This window comes from Clupea harengus, chromosome 1 (assembly GCF_900700415.2).
Source record: "Clupea harengus chromosome 1, Ch_v2.0.2, whole genome shotgun sequence".
NCBI lineage: Eukaryota > Metazoa > Chordata > Actinopteri > Clupeiformes > Clupeidae > Clupea > Clupea harengus.
Window position 1 is genome coordinate 10,517,577 of NC_045152.1, and position 17,868 is coordinate 10,535,444.

At 45.9% G+C, this 17,868-nt stretch overlaps 1 protein-coding gene across 1 annotated transcript in view; it reads right to left on the reverse strand.

Moving 5' to 3' along the window:
• crhr1 (corticotropin releasing hormone receptor 1) overlaps positions 1 to 17,868 on the reverse strand; it is a 116,301-nt gene that overhangs the window by 11,306 nt on the left and 87,127 nt on the right. Inside the window, exons 8-10 of the mRNA XM_031567438.2 lie at positions 3,129 to 3,249; positions 2,073 to 2,226; positions 1,576 to 1,636 (exon numbers count right to left, since the gene is read on the reverse strand). Coding sequence (XP_031423298.1) covers positions 1,576 to 1,636; positions 2,073 to 2,226; positions 3,129 to 3,249 — 336 coding nt within the window. The remainder of the gene's footprint in view (positions 1 to 1,575; positions 1,637 to 2,072; positions 2,227 to 3,128; positions 3,250 to 17,868) is intronic.

The window sequence follows — 17,868 nt, forward strand, 5'->3', positions numbered from 1 at the left end:
GTGGTATGGGGATATGAGAATGACTACAAACGTTTAGTGTGTGTGAATGTGTGTGGATGTCATTCCATAGGTTGGTTTAATGGCTTGTTTTCACTTTTGAAAATGAAAGCTCAGATATTCATCTACACAGCTGAGACATATGTTTAATAAGGCCTGGCTGTGTGTGTGTGTGTGTGTGTGGTGTGTGTGTGTGTGTGTGTGTGACAGAGGGACAGAGAGCAGTCACACCTTTCAGGGTTTTGTGTCTGTCAGAACTTCCCCCTGAGTGGAGTCCTAACCTGTGTCTGTGTTCCCGTTTTTCTCTGTCTTTCTCTTGTTTGGCTTTGCCATGTGCTTTTGTTTAAGTACGGTTTCCATGTGCTTTTGATCCCACCCGTCGCCTGTTACCTATTGTATCCTCACTGTTGTGTTCCCATTTCAGCCTGGTGTGTTCAGTTCTCTTTGTCAGTTTGTTGTCATCACGTCTGCTTCTGCACCACGTCTCTGTCCACAGGTGTGTTTCTAGGCCACGTTTTGCTCTGTGCCTTTTTGGTTTCTTTTTGTACTTTGGAACTTAATTAGCAATCTAATTAAACAGGAAAACCTTTTCAATTCAACACAAACCTGTGATTTGGTTTGCTTTGTTTTAGTGACCCTCCTCCAGTTTGTGAGTAAAGCTTTAGTTCGCTTTAACCTACTGCCTCCCGCGTCCTCTCTCACGAAACCTTGACAGGTTCTTCCTGCCTGTCTGCCTCCTGAGCCCAGGGTCTCATTATCGTGTATCAGACACTCTTTTCCACTGAGACGCTACAGTGGCTGCCACTGTCAAAAGATAACAGACACGGCTCAGTTTTGACTCTGAGAGTGCTCGTTTCAGCCTCCAGCTCTGCAGACAAATGGGTGGAAAGAAACTGCAGGACTGCTAATGATGTTATGCAAGCCTAAATAGCCTAAAAAGAAGGCTTTTTTCCTGTGGCATGTACAGTATTTCTAAATAAAACGTAAAACTGGGCCCTTTGCCAGTGTCTCACACTGAGAGTAACGGATTATGCTGGATGAATTCTTTGTGAGTTTAATGTGTCTACAAACCCTATATTAAGATGCGTGTGTGTGTGTGCACATGGATGTGTAGGCATATGAGTATACCTGTGTGTCTTCAAGTGTGTGTGTCTGTAAGTGTGTGTGGGTCTGTATTGTGTGTTTGTGTTTGTGTGTGTGTGTGTGAGATTGTCAGCAGTCATTGTTAAATGACACATAGCCAGGAGAGGCCCTGGATCGATCCTGTAATGAGCTCAAGCAGAGCAGGTCCATGGAGATAATTGGACCTAATGAGTCACGTGTCCCCATTATCGGCTACTAGTGTCATGACTCAGAGCAGAGAGGGAGAGGAGAGGGGAGAGAGAGGGACACAAAGAAAGCAATAGTACAGATTTATAATTAACATAATTAAATGGATGGAGAGATAGACGAATGAAGGGCAAACAAAAAAGAGAAATGTGACAAAGAGAACTGGGGAAAGAAAACTAAAGGATGTGGTAGGGAGAGAGCAATTAATCAGATCATGAGATCAGATCCATCAACCTCACATTCACTCACTTTTCGTTGTCATAGTAGAGTTTTCCAATGGCCCACGCCACTATTATGGGGAAAGGGATACCTATAACGCAATTGTACAAGGTATAAAAAAGCAAATCACAACAAGGACAAACTATTTATTTGGTATATTTTGGTATATCTAGGGCAAATACACTGATATCCTTGGGACAGTAAATTCCTAGTAATATATTTGCTTATCAATGTTTTATAAATACTTATAGCTCTGAACTGAGGTGGACTGTGCTGTTCTAAATGACTAAATATATCTGCTTAATAAATCAGGTCTGGCTTTGATCTGGGTTGGAACAGACCTCCTCTAGGTCCAGATGTTATATGAGTGCACCTTGTATGGTTTGCCAGAGATAAAAAGACAGATATGTCAGTGCATTTATATCTAAATGCACTGACATATCTATCTTATGAAATATATATATATCTTATCTATCTTATCTATATACTGTATATGTGTGTGTCTATGTACTCCCGTGTGAACCTACACCAGCCGATGCAGATGAACATCCACTTCCGGAGTTTGTCGGTGGAGTAGGTGAGCACGATGGCCGTGTGCAGGTAGCAGCCCTCGCCAAACATCCAGAAGAAGTTGGTCACGTGGAAATAATTATATGCCGCAGTCACCAGCCGACACCAGATCTGCACAGACATAGAGGGAAAGAGGGAGAGAGAGAGGGAAAGAGGGAGCGAGCGAGAACGAGAGGGAGAGAAGGAGAGAGTGAGAGAGTACAATATGAAGCCATATACGAGGAAACGAAGCACACATCAAACAGGGACTGCAATAAAAGGGGGGCAAACCCAGGAGAAAGGCACCCGTAATGACTTAAAGCACCCTTAATCACTTTAAAAAACTGTGTTATTTTTATCAGATAGATTTGGAAGATAGACAAAGGAGCCTGAAAGAGATAAAGGTGAGTGAGAGCGAGAGATTGAACGAGGGAAAGGTGAGAGACAAAGACAGAGTGGGCTTTCATAAGACTGACAGAGAGCCCAGCCACGAGCCAAGAGAGGGGCCTGAAATTAGGTTCGGCCATTTCATTTAGAGGGATAATGAAATCTGCAAATCAAGACATTCGAGCCAGTGTTTGTGTGTATGTATTGGAGTGTATGTGCTTGTGTGCATGTACATGTATTGTATGTGTGTGTGTGTGTGTATGTATGTGTGAGTGTGAGTGTGAGTGTGTGTGTGTGTGTGTGTGTGTGTGAGAGAGAGAGAGAGAGAGAGAGAGAGAGAGGGCCGGGGATCTTTATTAGCTGTGCTGAGATTCACACTCTAAAGCTTATTAGGATTACACAGGAGCACCCTGAGGTAGAGAGACACCCTCAAGGGCCCAGATACACTCCTAATCCAATTAATTTAAGCAAGGGGGACGCAGCAGCAGGAGAGAGGAGGAGGGAGATGGGGAGAGAGGGTGTATGCATGTGTATGTTTGGATCTCTCTGGGTGTGTGGAGATATGCATTTGTATACTGTATGTCAATGTAGGTGTGTGTGTGTACGTTTTGGATCTGCCGTATGAACACGTGTCTCGGTGCACTCACCACGTTGCTCTCATGGACCTCTGGGTTCATGGTGAGCTGAACGACGAACCAGGTGGCGTTCCTAAGGATGAACGCTGTGATGAGATTCCAGTGGATGATGTTCCTCAAACAACGGATACTCCTGAAAGAGAGAGAGAGAGGGGGGGGGAATTATTACACTATATTTAAATCACTTTGTTCAGACAAATAAAACAACATCATATGCATGATCTTATATACAACCTAATACAACAACAGATACTTCTGAGAGAGGGAGGCTTAACACTCTTTTATCTAACTTTCTCACGCAATGAACTAAAAAACATAAAAATGTCCAACCGAGGGGGTGGGGAGGAGGTGCAGACAGAGGGAAAGGGAGAGGGGGGGGAGTGGACCAAAGAAAGTTCTATCACGGAGAAGGTTACTGTTAATGCCTCATCTTTCTGCCTGCACTCATCCTATCATGAGCTCTCATCTCATTTCTTTTCAGTGGATTTGGCAACCCCTCCATCTGTAGCTGCTGCTAGCACCCTCCTCTCCCTCTTCTGCAGAATCCACATCTTGGCCAATCCACAATAAAAGTGCACGCTGTGTCTTTTCATATTACAAACAAACAAACAAGGCTGACTGCAGTCAGTTTTTATTGCACGAACAACTCACAGCAACACACACGTGTTATATATATGGAGGCGACCAGGACACACTACACACACACACGCACATGCAGGCCTGAGGTCGCCGTGAATTCTTGCTCTGCTTTTTTCCCATCCCGGGACGTCCTTTCTCCAGGACCCCCCAGGAGCAGTGGGCAGCTTCTCAGCGCCCGGGGACCAAGTGAACCGTCCGTCTCGGTCAGGGACGGACAGGATTGTTCTGTTCGCATGTTTTTCTGTTGGGGTTCTTAGCGGAGGAAACCCCTTGTGAACACGGGGAGAACATGCAAACTCCACACAGAAAGGCCCAGAAGATAGCCCACCTGAACACTGAAGGTCTGGGGAGGACCTGCCCCCCAGAGCCAACAGCACCCCATGCGGGAATCAAACCCATGACCTTCTTGCTGTGAGGCTGCAGTGCAAGCAGTGCAAGCAACTGAGCCACCGTGCCACCATTATGTTTAATGTACTAAACCTGCGGCTGATCGTGTGATCAATGTATGTCACCACTCTCTAAACGTGATTTGGGGTGACCGCAGCTGAAAGGAATCTGTCAATCATGAGTGCAATTGCACGGGAGTGCTATTCAATGGAGTCGTGAAATCGTTGACTGACAGAAAAGGAAACACAAGTATAGTTTAGTTTAGTTCTTTTTTTTGTCTTTTTGCCAGAAGAAAAGGCATGCCTCTGTGTTCCAGACGGTTCCATGTGGCACGCTGAGCTTTTTAAAGAACTCATCCACATGGTCTGCCCATTGAGATACACTGGCTGCACAATGTAGTTCTGCCAAGCCGGAGAAGTGGCAGCGCTATCTATGCCACCTGGGCTAGCATCTCAGTGAGCCTCAGTTTCTCCACCGAGCTGCAAAATTCAGTGCCAAAACACTCAAGGGTCACTGAGCGGGGGTACGTGGTGCCCGGAGGCAATGTTGTGTCTGGCTTTAAGAGCTCTTCTAAACAACAAACTGTGAATGTGCGAGTGTGTGCGTGTGTGTGTGTGTGTGTGTGTGTGTGTCTGTGTCTGTGTGTGTTTGCGTGAGGGGGTCTGCATGTGTGCACTCGTGCATTAAGAGCGTATGTGTATGCGAGAAAGAGAGTGAGATGCTGTTGATAAAGGCCAGTGAGCCTGTGCATGCCTGGCTACACTGTGCTGCCAACCATGAGGCTCTGGTACAAGCAGCAGGTAAACAGCCAAGCTGCTCATCTCCACAGCACTGATGGGTTGTGCTCTGCTCTTTTATTTGCTGAGTCCAGATAGCGTCTGTCGTTTATTTACAGCCCTTACTCATTACCTGGGACAATTAGATGGCAGCTAAATGTATTGGATCATATATATAAATCTTTATTTCAGACGCCAAGTTCCATATAAAAACTGCTAATGTACAGTACATAGAGTGCAGTTCCCAGTAAAAATGGACTTATAAACTCGCTAACGTTTAGCATCATGGCAGACAAACAGCTGCACTTTTCTCAGAAAGAAAGAAGCATTAAGAAGCACACGCGTTATATTTCAACCCAAGCCGACTTCAGCTACAGTCTTCTATTCATACCCGACCTCAATCAACAATGGCCCTTTTTGCGTACAGTAATGAAGAATTAATCTAAAACCTTCAATTCAATGGCTGCTCTTCAAGGTCAGATGAAAAAGGTCATCACATTAACCTTGCTGCTCCGCAATTCACAGTCTTAATACAGCCACTCAGTAGGCGCTGCCACCCACACCCACTTCCATTACCGTGGCTCTGCTTGATCAGGGCTAACACTTTCTAAGCATTGATGCCGCAACCTTGGCAGGTTTAAAGAAAGCATAGGCCAGAATCATCACTTGAAAATTTCTGATATATTTTTTATTATTTTATCCACCGCTATGTCAGGACTAATCACAATTTCAACTGTTGTTTATTTTTTAGGATCTGTCTAATCTGGATTTCGTGGGTACGCTAAACACTAAGTTACATTGGCAGGTTTGTGCTTAGCTTGTTTTACTTTTGTTTTACCTTTTATGGCTGAAGTGGGCATCTTGCCTCCTGTGTTCTACGGTCTGTGGATGTGCAGTGTATTCCCGTTATTAAGCTACAGCAGAGTGAGGATGGCAAAACTAAAAGCTCTTGCTTGGGTGTGTGTGAGAGAAAGTGTGTGTGCGTACGTGTGTGTATGAGAGAGACAGGGCGAGAGGGGGAGTGAGGGAGAAAGAGAGTTGTAAGGGAGAGCGACGAGGAGAGAGAAAGAGAGAGAGAGTTGTGGACTGGCAGGTTTCCACATTCAGTATAAGTTTCAGCACGTCTCCAGTGCCTTTAATCTCACCAAGTCTTATTACACAACCCCCAAACTCTGCCTGTCTGGACACTTCACCATCACCAGAGGATTAAACACACACACACACACACACACACACACACACACACACACACACACACACACACACACACACACACACACACACACACACACACACACACACACACACACACCACAGAGAAGTCTAACAGGGAAGACTGGCCAAAATCTAAATGCCAACAAGTAATAGCTGAGCACAATCACCACACAAACACATAAAACTCAGACAGCATTAAATCATCCTGCCTATGCCAGCGTTTGATGGGAGCTCTTGCGTATGCTGCTGCTGCTGCTGCTGCTGGCCTGGCTGCTCTGTGGCTTTGCGTCTGCGCTGCCTCCTTCCCAGCCGCGTCGGTGCAGCTGGCTGAGGGGCCTGTTTACACAAGCTCAAGAGTGATCGTATTTTAAGAGCTTCCTTCGTCTTCGCGCTCTGCTCGGCAAATATTTCATCTTCATCACCTAATCATGCTTTTGTAACCTCTCCGGCGTGCTCATACACACACACACACACACACACACACACACACACACACACACACACACACACATGCAAACACTCTTCATCACGCACTCAGACACACACACCTCCCTCTTACTAATAAATGTATTTTGTAGTGGTGCCAGACGGCAGGATTATAAACTCTACAACAGAGATTCTTCCATATCACCTAATCCAGCATGCGTTGGCCCAGAGCCAATATAGACACGGCCGTCCTGCATTCGTCTGTCACTGAGGATCTCTCAGTCTCTCTCACACTCACTCCACCCTGCCCTCCCTCATCAACAGCACTTCATCCATCCATCCCTCCCTCATCACCACCTCATGCATACATCAATCCATCCCTCTCTCTTCATCTTTTCCTCGTTTCTCACTTTTCTACAAGTCTTTCTTTGACATGCTCTGTGTCCCCTGTGTCAAATCTTTCCACTCCTTTGGCTTTGTCTAATCTCTCTCTCTTTCTCTCTCTCTTTTCCTTTGAGCTCTTCTATTTCTTTCAGGTCTGTTATTTCTTTCTCTTTATCTTTCAGTATTTTTCAGTTAGTCTCTGTGCTGTCCCTCTCTGATCACTCTGTGTTCTCCCACACCTACCTCATCTTTGCTTTGTTTGTCAATCTGCCATTCAAATAAACAGACTTTCAAAGTGTACTTCTGCTGGTTGTTATTGCCAGTTTAGTTGACAAACAAACAAACAAACTCTGAGATAGACACTTCTTTCAGTGCAATTGTGGTCAGTTTAAAGCAGTAACAAAATGGAGCTGATATCCATTCACATTAATAATTTGTATCCCTCAGACTTGCACCTCTTTCACTCCTTGGCTCATTTGATCTTCCTTTCTCTTTTTCATTCTATATCTCTCTCTCGTCCTGCTTTGTGCTTCTCCAAACCTTTCATCCTTTACGCTTTCTTCATTTTTCACTGTTTTAGTATTAACCCTCCTCCACTGTCCCACTGTCCCTCTCTCTCTCTCTCTCTCTCTCTCTCTCTCTCTCTCTCTCTCTCTCTCTCTCTCTGTCTCTCTCTCCTGCTCTCCCCTCTCTAACTCTCCCATTATTTTTCTCTCTTTCAGTTTGGCTGTAAATTACTTGGAGCCGTAGGGCCATATCTCCCCTTCTGACTTCTGCTCCAATTAACTCTGACAAGTTATCGGCGCACTCACCCATTGGTTGGGCTACTGAGAGATGGAAAGAATGAGAGGAGGAGAAAAAGCCTCAAGAAGAAAGAGACAGAGAGCGAGAGAAAGAGAAAGAGAGAGAGAGAACTAAAAGGATGGAGAGAGAGAAACACCAGGTCTAAAGGCCTACACTGCTCTCTGTCACTCACACAGTTTTTCTCAATTAAAACTTCACCCCTACTCTATGTTTTCACATATTATCTTTATCTTTTCCAATTCTAATGTCCTCTACGCTCTCTCCTTCTGTCTGTTCCTGAATCCCCCCCTGTCTCCTTCCCTTTATTCATCTATACACTCACACACATTATTTCATCCCCTACAAAGGGGGCACTAAAGGGAGCTGAGTCACTCTGCCCCAGATGAAGAGATGGTCTGAGACGTCTCAGACCCTGGAAATAAGGTCCACTCACGACAGTCTAAAGAGCTTTCAGTGTCTCGCTGTCAGTCTCTCTGTATGTGAGATATCTGATACTCCAAAAAAAAGTCAGTTGTGGCAGTTTGAACGCTTTTGATGTCATTGTGGAAGTCTCTCTCTCTCTCTGTGTGTGTGTGTGTGTGTGTGTGGATGTGTGAGTGTGTGTGACTATGAAATGAAAGGACCATCCACAACAGTATTCACTCAAACAAGAAAAGATGCAGAACTATTCTCTGTGTTTTGAATGTGTGTGTGTGTGTGTGTGTGTGTGTGTGTGTGTGTGTGTGTGTGTGTGTGTGGATGTGTGAGTGTGTGTGACTATGAAATGAAAGGACCATCCACAACAGTATTCACTCAAACAAGAAAAGATGCAGAACTATTCTCTGTGTTTTGAATGTGTGTGTGTGTGTGTGTGTGTGTGTGTGTGTGTGTGTGTGTGGCCCATGTCCTGTATATCTGAGGACACTGAAGAGCCAACAACAGCGTATCACAAGGGAAACACACAAACACACACACACACACACACACACACACACACACACAAACACGTAGGCATGCATGATCATATGATGCCCCCATATAATCATAGACACTCTACTCTCCCTTTCTCCTCCTCTCTATTTGCGTCCCTCTCCCTTAAGCCTAATTGCCATCACTCTCTCACTACCTGCATCTCCAGTTCCTCCCTACTACCCTTCTTTGTTATCCATTTTCCCTGTCTCTCTCTCTCGCTCTCGCTCTCTCTCTCTCTCTCTCTCTCTCTCTCTCGCTCTCTCTCTCTCTCTCTCTGTACCCTCCTTCCCTCGCTCATCCCTGCAGGCCTAGATGAGTATTTGTCACAGCTCAGCATCTCAGTGTGCCGCGGCTGAATCGCATTAGAGTGTGAAAAGGCATTTATTGTTAAGTGGAGGCTGCTCGGGCCCAAATGGGGATATTAGGAAGCTTCAAAGAGACAAGCAACTCCAACTGCTCTCATTTCAACACCGCTCTGAGTTAGTGCCACTCTGTGCCACACCACACACTGCTCTGAGTTGGTGCCACTCTGTGCCACACCACACACCGCTCTGAGTTGGTGCCACTCTGTGCCACACCACACACCGCTCTGAGTTACAGTAGTGCCACTCTGTGCCACACCACACACAGCTCTGAGTTACAGTAGTGCCACTCTGTGCCACACCACACACAGCTCTGAGTTACAGTAGTGCCACACCACACACAGCTCTGAGTTAATGCCACTCTGTGCCACACCACACACCGCTCTGAGTTACAGTAGTGCCACTCTGTGCCACACCACACACAGCTCTGAGTTACAGTAGTGCCACTCTTTGCCACTCTGTGCCACACCACACACAGCTCTGAGTTAGTGCCACTCTGTGCCACACCACACACAGCTCCGCAGCTCCGCACCCGAAATGACTCCAGAATGACTTCAGCGGACAGAGAGTTTGTGTGTGTGTGTGTGTGTGTGAGAGTGTGTGTGAGAGAGGGAAGGGTGGAGGGGAAAAAAAGGTTGTATGTGTGTGTGAGAGAGACAGGGACAGTGTGTGTGTGTGTGTGAGAGAGAGTTAGAGAGAGATGGAGAGGGTGGAAGTTGAGAGAGAGAGAGAGAGACAAAGAAATGACCAACCATTTTGTTTCTTTACTAAATTTAGAAGAATGTACTCCGACTTTCAAAAACCTAAAGACGATCACATTTTAATAATGCTACATGATATGCAGATGCTTGTCATGGACAAAAAGTGATCACTTCATCAGTGAAGCACTCGAATAAAACACACACACACACATACACACACACAGTCTGCCACTGCACTACATATGATGTTTTCTTTTAATATTTTTTATTAAGCTTTTATTTGAGCTTTACCTGTCATGCCAACTTTGACAATCAGACAGACTGAAATTGAGAGTAAGAGAGAGAGAGAGAGAGAGAGAGAGAGAGGAGAAGGATTGAGATAGAATGAAGCAAGACATCATTATTGGGAGGCGTAAGGCTTATGATTTTGCACACTGCACAGCAGTCAAGCAGGGGACACGGGGTAATCAATGGAGCCTCACGTCCCACATCCGTCTCCGCGGAGGAAGGGATGAAATGACAAGAAGAGAAAAGAGGAGGAAGGGATGAAAGGACAAGAAGAGAAAAGTGTTTCAGGGGAACCTCCTGCGAATGAGGAATGAGTAAAGAGGAAGAAAGACAGAGGGAGGATGTCCTGAGAGAGGGAAAGGGAGAGTGAGGAGGAGGGAAGGAAAATAGGAGAGAGAGAAATAGAGGAGGGCAGAGGGAGGAAGTAGAGAGATAGGAGTAATGAGAGGAAGGCAGAGAGAGAGGGAGGGAGAGAGTGAGAGAGAGAGAGAGAGAGAGAGAGAGGCTATGTCTCAAACCGAGCACTTGTGCACTTCGAACACTGACTTTCAGTGCTTAGGGCGTTCACACTGACAGAACCTGCAGAATTCAGGGCAGAAAACGCCAAAAGATGTACATTTACATACAAAACACGGCTGTCAGCGCAGTTTGGTCCGCCATCTTTGTTTACAATTTCCAGTTGGCCTGGAGGATGCTGGCGCACAGATTTATGGGTAAAAGGCTCGCACATTTGCGTCAGTCAGTGTTCCATTTCAGACAACACTAATCAGCGACAGATCGCACTACAGATGTAAGTGCACTGTATTGCAGTGCCCTGTATTGTAGAGTACTTCGTAAAGTGTCCGGTTTGAGACATAGCCAGAGAGAGGTAGGGAAAGAAAATTATAAAGGTCCATATGTGAGAGTGTTTGACTGAGCTCTCACCGGCACACAGTAAAGAGCTTGGCAATGTTTGGCTGGTAGAGAGGAATCTTCTGGAAATTTCACACATCAACCACTATTCAAAACATGTTCACACCATTATTGCCCACCTGCAATGGACTGTCCCATGTACATCTCTACAGGGGGGTGAGGTGTAGACCGCTTCATGGAATTATACCAGACAATAAAACCTGCAGAACTGGAATACCTGTTTCCATCTTAAAAGCTTCCTGAATCATGAGGACATGATGGACCTCACTGCAAAATGGATGACAGGAATAGTAAAGCGTAATTGGATTTGTCACAAAACCGAAGGAGTGAAGGAGATTTGCTGCATTATTTAGCAAAGGCATGAAGCACAACCAGTCTTCCAAAGTGTACACACACATATACATACGTACCCCACCTACACGCAATAAGACCAATTATATGTATACACACACACACACACGCACGCGCACACACACACACACACACACACACACACACACACACACACACACACACACACACACACACACACACACACACACACACACACACACACACACACACACACACACACACACACACACACACACGCACACACACACAAAAGCACTTCCACACAGAACCAACCACACATCTAATCCGCCCCTCCCTAACACACACACACGCACACAACCCTGACTCTCTGGCTTAATGGGGTCGTGTATCGGAGATGGTGACATGTCTTCTAAATGGAGGTAAAGAGTGTGCTTAAGCTCCAGGGAGACAGTGGAGGTTAAAAGCTCTTTCCTCTTGACGCAGGCCCACTGCTCTCTCTCAGCCCCTCTTTCCACCACAAAGCCATGATGTGATCCCTCTTCATCTTTCTCCAATCAATATTTCATAGAAAGAAAAAGTAAGTCTCCCATCCCATCATGTACAGCACATCAGGGCCCAAACTACCGTCCAAAAAAGGAAAACAGCGTATACTTCCAGAGCCTTAGGGGACTTTGCCACGAATGACAATCATAGAAAAAAACAGTACTTATATATTTAGACAGGTGACTGGATTTCAGTCAGAAAAGTTTATAAATAAGAAAACTTAAGGAAGAAAACCATGAAACTAGCCCACATGTCTGTAGCAGACACCCATTTTTCACTGACTCAAGCTATATTTTTTCTCCCCCTTCTTACACACCAGACAAAGATCTATTTGTGTGAGGTATAGTGTGCTCTTTATAATATGTGCATTTGACTTTATCCCAGTTTCACATTGGGAGTGAAAAATGTCGCCCTGGTTCTCAGTGAGTTCTGTTTTTGGGTTTGTTTTTTGTTCTGCGTGGACTCTCTGTGTTCTATCACTTCATAAAGTATCAAGACACAGTTTGTTTTCCAGATTTAGTACTGAAACAAGACCACTTCTGATGGTCTGATGATTCTGAAGTGGGGACATTCTGACTTTGAAACTCAACCTGGTCAAGCACTCTGTTATACAGCCACTGTGGTTGCTCTGAGATGGAGGAACTTTGTTTGAAATTTACTGAACTTATTAGATGTCAAAACAGGGCTGTCAAGCGTAACAAACCTTATTTTGTATACAAAAGCAAAGGCTAATTCAACTTTTGTAGGCTTCCGTATCAGTTCAAAAGTGTATGAAAGTGCAAGCAGCTATTCATTTTGTGGACAGAATGCATCCTGTAACCTGCTGACTCATAGAATGCAAGGACAGTCTTTTGGTGCATATCATACTTTCAGTAATAAAGCCTATGGACATAATTCCTTTTGTACTGAAGCAAAACACAGATGATGATCAAGTTCAAACACCCTTTGTTTTCATGGATGGAATTCCCTCTGCAACTTGCTGACTCACGGAATATATTCGACCAAAGACCTTTTGTGCACACTTTCTGTACATACTTTCTGTAATATATCAGAACTGTTATGTGGATATAATGAACATTTGATGGCCTGGGATTTCTATAACCTGGACAGGATTACCTTTGTCTATAAAAATTAGTGTTTCGTCCACAAAGTGAGACGTGCGTTCAGCCCTTTGTCCACAATATGAAAAGCACAACAATCAATTCAGTGTGCAATATGAATCATCCATTTTGTTTCCTGAGCACGAAACTAATGTGCTCTCTTCATTATTTCATGGACGCAATGCTAACGCGTTTGTGGTTTTTCTTTGTGGACAAAAGGCATTGCGGTTACATGGTTACATGGTTTCGTAAAATAAATGAATGCCTGACGTAAAACAGAATGCGTTCTGTATATAAATTAAAGTCGGTTACACTTGGCACCCTATACTTCAGCAAAATGAAAAATAAGTTCTGAGAAGAGCAATGTCAAATAACACACACAAAATCAGCAACAGCAACAACAGTAACCATGAGCAACAACACCAAACAAAGTCTTCTTTTTTAAGAGGGTAGGCTGAATCAGTCAATGTCAATGTCTGTTATTGTGCTAATCCTTGTGTTCGCATATCTTTCTTCACAAATGGAACAATGTGTGAAGGACAGCTCCACGTAAGGCAGGAGAAGCTCCTGAATGCCGTGGTCATCCTAACCAGGAATGAATAACGCATTGAAAACTGCTTTCTGCCTCTGCATGTCTCATGTTTCCAAGTACTTAGCTCAAAGACAGCAAGGCTACATGCTTGGTCTCAGGGTTAGGCTATCTGTGACGTATCTTTATGTTTTATATTGGTTTCATATATTCATATATATGTGTGTGAACAATAACAAGAACAGCTGAACTGAAGAAGGACATATTAAACTTTAATATGTTAATATAAAGTTTAATATGTCCTTCTTCAGTTCAGCTGTTCTTGTTATTGTTCACACACATATAATTAAACAGATGGGCAGGTCACATCGTAGGGAGACATCGTTGTCATAGGGAGATGTCATTGATGTCCAGGTGACACTTGGAACATAGATATATGTATATGTACATGTACACACACACACACACACACACACACACACACACACACACACACACACACACACACACACACACACACACACACACACACACAGATGATGACTCCTTTCTATTTCACCGTAGCCATCCCAGGAGGCAAGAATTTGCACAGAGAACACTACTCTTAATTACTTCTGACATGGCTTTCCCGCCAGCCATAAATTAACACACACACACACACACACACACACACACACACACACACACACACACACACACACACACACACACACACACACACACACACACACACACACACACACACACACACACACACACACACACACACTTCTGGGCACTGTTGGCTTCCTGTGTGGTCTGCACATGCATACATACATACAGTCATGAACAGACCCACATAAAGACCACTGTTTAACTATATCAGGGAAATGCAAAAATGCATGAGTCATGCATACACACACACACACACAGACACACACACACACACACACACACACTCAAACACATACCCATACACACACACACACACACACACACACACACACACACACACACACACACACACACACACAGAGACTCCTCAAACACACACACACACACACTTAAACACACACACACACACACACACACACACACACACACACACACACACACACATACACACACAGAGAGACACACAGACACACAGACACACACGCGAACACACGAACATACAAGGGCACTGTTCACTGCAGCGACAGAAAGGTCACTGCGTGTTGGTGTACTGGTCAAGAGCACCAGACCAGTGCTCTCGCTGCGGCTCTCCTCCTCCGCGGTGAAGAGGCTCTTTGGATGGGGGCACCAGAAAAATGGCCCCCGGCCCACTGCCCCCTCTGAGTGACTCTAAAGCACGGCCTCTTCAGCCAATTACCTCGCTTCCGTCTCCTGCTCCTTCTCCTTGCAGGGCTCACTGTGGCTATTTCTGGGATTAAGGGAACAGCTCAACCCCATCGAATCAACACTGAGTTCAACACAGGCCATCCTCCGAGGCAAACCCAGCGCATGAAAGAAACTTTTTTTTTTGTTACATATTACATGTAATGCTTCTAATGAGTGTTGAAGGAGCAATGAAAGGGTATTATTTATCTGTAACTGTAAGTCTTGCCTTGCATTATAAAGAGCAAATCAGGTTGTCAGGAATAGTCTATTCTGTTTATTTCCACCTTTACTATAGCAATAACTGAGTAGTGAAATTTGACGCATATGCAGTAAGCAAATAAAATAGAAAATAAAAAATGTCAGCCTTATTTTAGTAACTATTGATATGTTGTTTATGCCATTTGTGCAAGATTTAAACAATGATTCCAGCTATTAAATACACAATGAAGTGCTTACTCCTTCAGTCACTTAGGAAGTGACTGTAGCTTTCGACCAGGAGAAGATGTCATCAGGTGGTGACCAACTTTCATTGGACGTTTCGACCGTGAACCACAACGCCCTCGAGTTGGCGGGCCGGCAGTGATGGCCAGTCACTGCCCATCTTCTCCTGGTCCCCAGCTTCTCTCCTCCCTCCTATTCCAGAGCCAGCAAGAGGCTCTCTCTGCGGCTTCCCCCAACCTACGGACAGCTGTCTTCCTCTCCCTTCCTTTTATTCCCAGAGCTGTGAGTGTATTCCACACAGACTGTGCCGGGAAGCCCCTGCATCCGACCTCCACTGGGAATAGCCAGGCCTGCCATCCCTTGTCCCTGCATTGTTGGACAAGGTCTTGGTACTTGGTGGCTTTCCTCTCGTAGGCTTCACCGCATCCTTCTTCCCACGGGACGGTCAGTTCGATCAGGATGATCTTCTTGGCCTCTTCTGACCAAATGACCATGTCAGGCCTCAGGGAAGTTTGGACGAACTGGGGAAAGTGTAGTTTCCTTCCCAGGTCTACCCTCATCTCCCATGATGGTGCTGTCTGCAGTAGGCCCTTCTTGGTCTTCTTGGAGGATGATGGTTTCTCCCCCTCCCTGATGAACTGGATGGATGGTGTTGGTCTCGATTGAGGCTGGTGCTTTTTCCGTCTCTCCTGCTCCAAGATGTCGGCTAGTGCTCTGAGGACCTTGTCGTGGCGCCACCGGTATCTCCCCTGGCTAAGAGCAGTCCTGCATCCTGCCAGTATATGCGCCATTGTTCCTCTCTCCCCACATAACCTGCACTGTGGGTCCTCCCTCATTCCCCACCTGTACAGGTTTGTTGGTGTTGGAAGGGTGTCGTACACTGAGCGGAGCAGGAACGAGATTCGGAAAGGCTCCAGTCTCCAGAGTTCGGGCCAGGTGATCTTACGCTTTGGTAGTTCCCACTTCGTCCAGGCTCCTTGTAAACCAAGCTCCACAGCCCTAGACCATTTCCCCTCCTCCTCTAGCTGCCGGACCTCGGCTTGGACCATGACTCTCCTCTGCCTTGGGTCGGCTTTGGTCCATTGTTGGAAATGGGTGGACCCTAGTCCCTGCCGCCCAGTGCACGGGTTCCCGATGATGTCCTTCAACTTTAGCAGGCTTTCTGCCTGTTCCACTTGTGTGGCTGCTGCCCATTTGCGCCCAGATCTTGTGGTGACGCCTGCGCCTCTAACCATCTCGTCAGTGGAATCTCTGAGCATCATCACAATCCTGCACTTTGCCACCTTGAACTCCTCAACCACCGATGATAGGGGTAGCGGTAGCTGTCCCGACCTGATGTAGAGCCCTACTGACGTGAAGCTTGGTGGAATACCAAGCCACTTGCGGAGATGTTTGTTGACTTTCCTCTCGATCCCTTCAACCGCTGTCATAGGTATCTCGTAAATCGTCAGGAGCCACAGGAGTCTTGGAAGCAGGCCATGCTGGAACAGCCAGGTCTTGAACTTGCCTGGTAGGCCTGAACTCTCTATCTTTTTAAGCCACTCTTCTGCCTGCTTCTCGGTCCTTGAAACACTGCCTTTGTCCTTGAGAGATGAATCGTACCACTTGCCCAGGCATTTTATTGGGTTCTCCTCAATCGGTGGTATGACTTCCCCCTGGACTTGAAGCTGGAGCCTGTTTGTAACCTTACCATTCCTGATCACCATGCTTCTTGACTTCTTAGGCTTGAACTTCATTCAAGCCCAAGTTGCCACGTCGTCGAGTGCCTTCAGGATCCACCTTGTTTGCACATGGGTTGCCATTGTGATGGTGAGGTCATCCATACAGCCTCTTAATGGAGGTTGGCGAATGCCAGACTCCGTTATTGGCCCTCTGGATTCCTTCACTGCCGCTGTAATGAGAAGGTTCATTCCCATAATGAACAAGATGGGGGAGATGGTGCAGCCCGTTACGATCCCCTTTCCCAGGTCCTGCCACTGGGTTGTAAACTGGGTGGTCTGGAACCGTAACTTGAATCCACTGAAGTAGGTGGTGATCATTCTCCTGATGTGTTGGGGGATATGGTAATGTTCCATTGCTGTGTTGATGAGGTCGTGAGGAATTGATCCATATGCATTGGCCAAGTCGAGCCAGACGACTGTTAGGTCTCCTTTGCTCTCTTTGGCCTCACGGATCAGCTGGCTGAGGATGCTTGTGTGCTCCAAACATCCAGGGGAGCCTGGGATGCCGCCTTTCTGGATTGATGTGTCGACGTACTTGTTCTTCACCATGTACATGGTCAGCCTCCGTGCCAGGACTGAGAAGAATATCTTGCATTCGACGCTCAGGAGAGAAATGGTTCGGAATTGCCCTATTTCAGAGGAGTCCATTTCCTTTGGTACAAAGCACCCTTCTGCTCTCTTCCAAGATGTTGGAATTATGCCCTTTGTCCATATCCTCCGCAACAGGTTCCATAGCCTGCGCAGAAGCATTGGGCATCTCTTGTATACCTTGTAGGGTATAGAGCTAGGACCTGGGGCAGATGATGACCGGGCTTTCTGTACAATGTCATGGACTTCTCTCCATGTTGGCTCTTTGGTGTCAAGCTCTTCCTCCGGGGTTTCACTCCTTCCAATCCTTG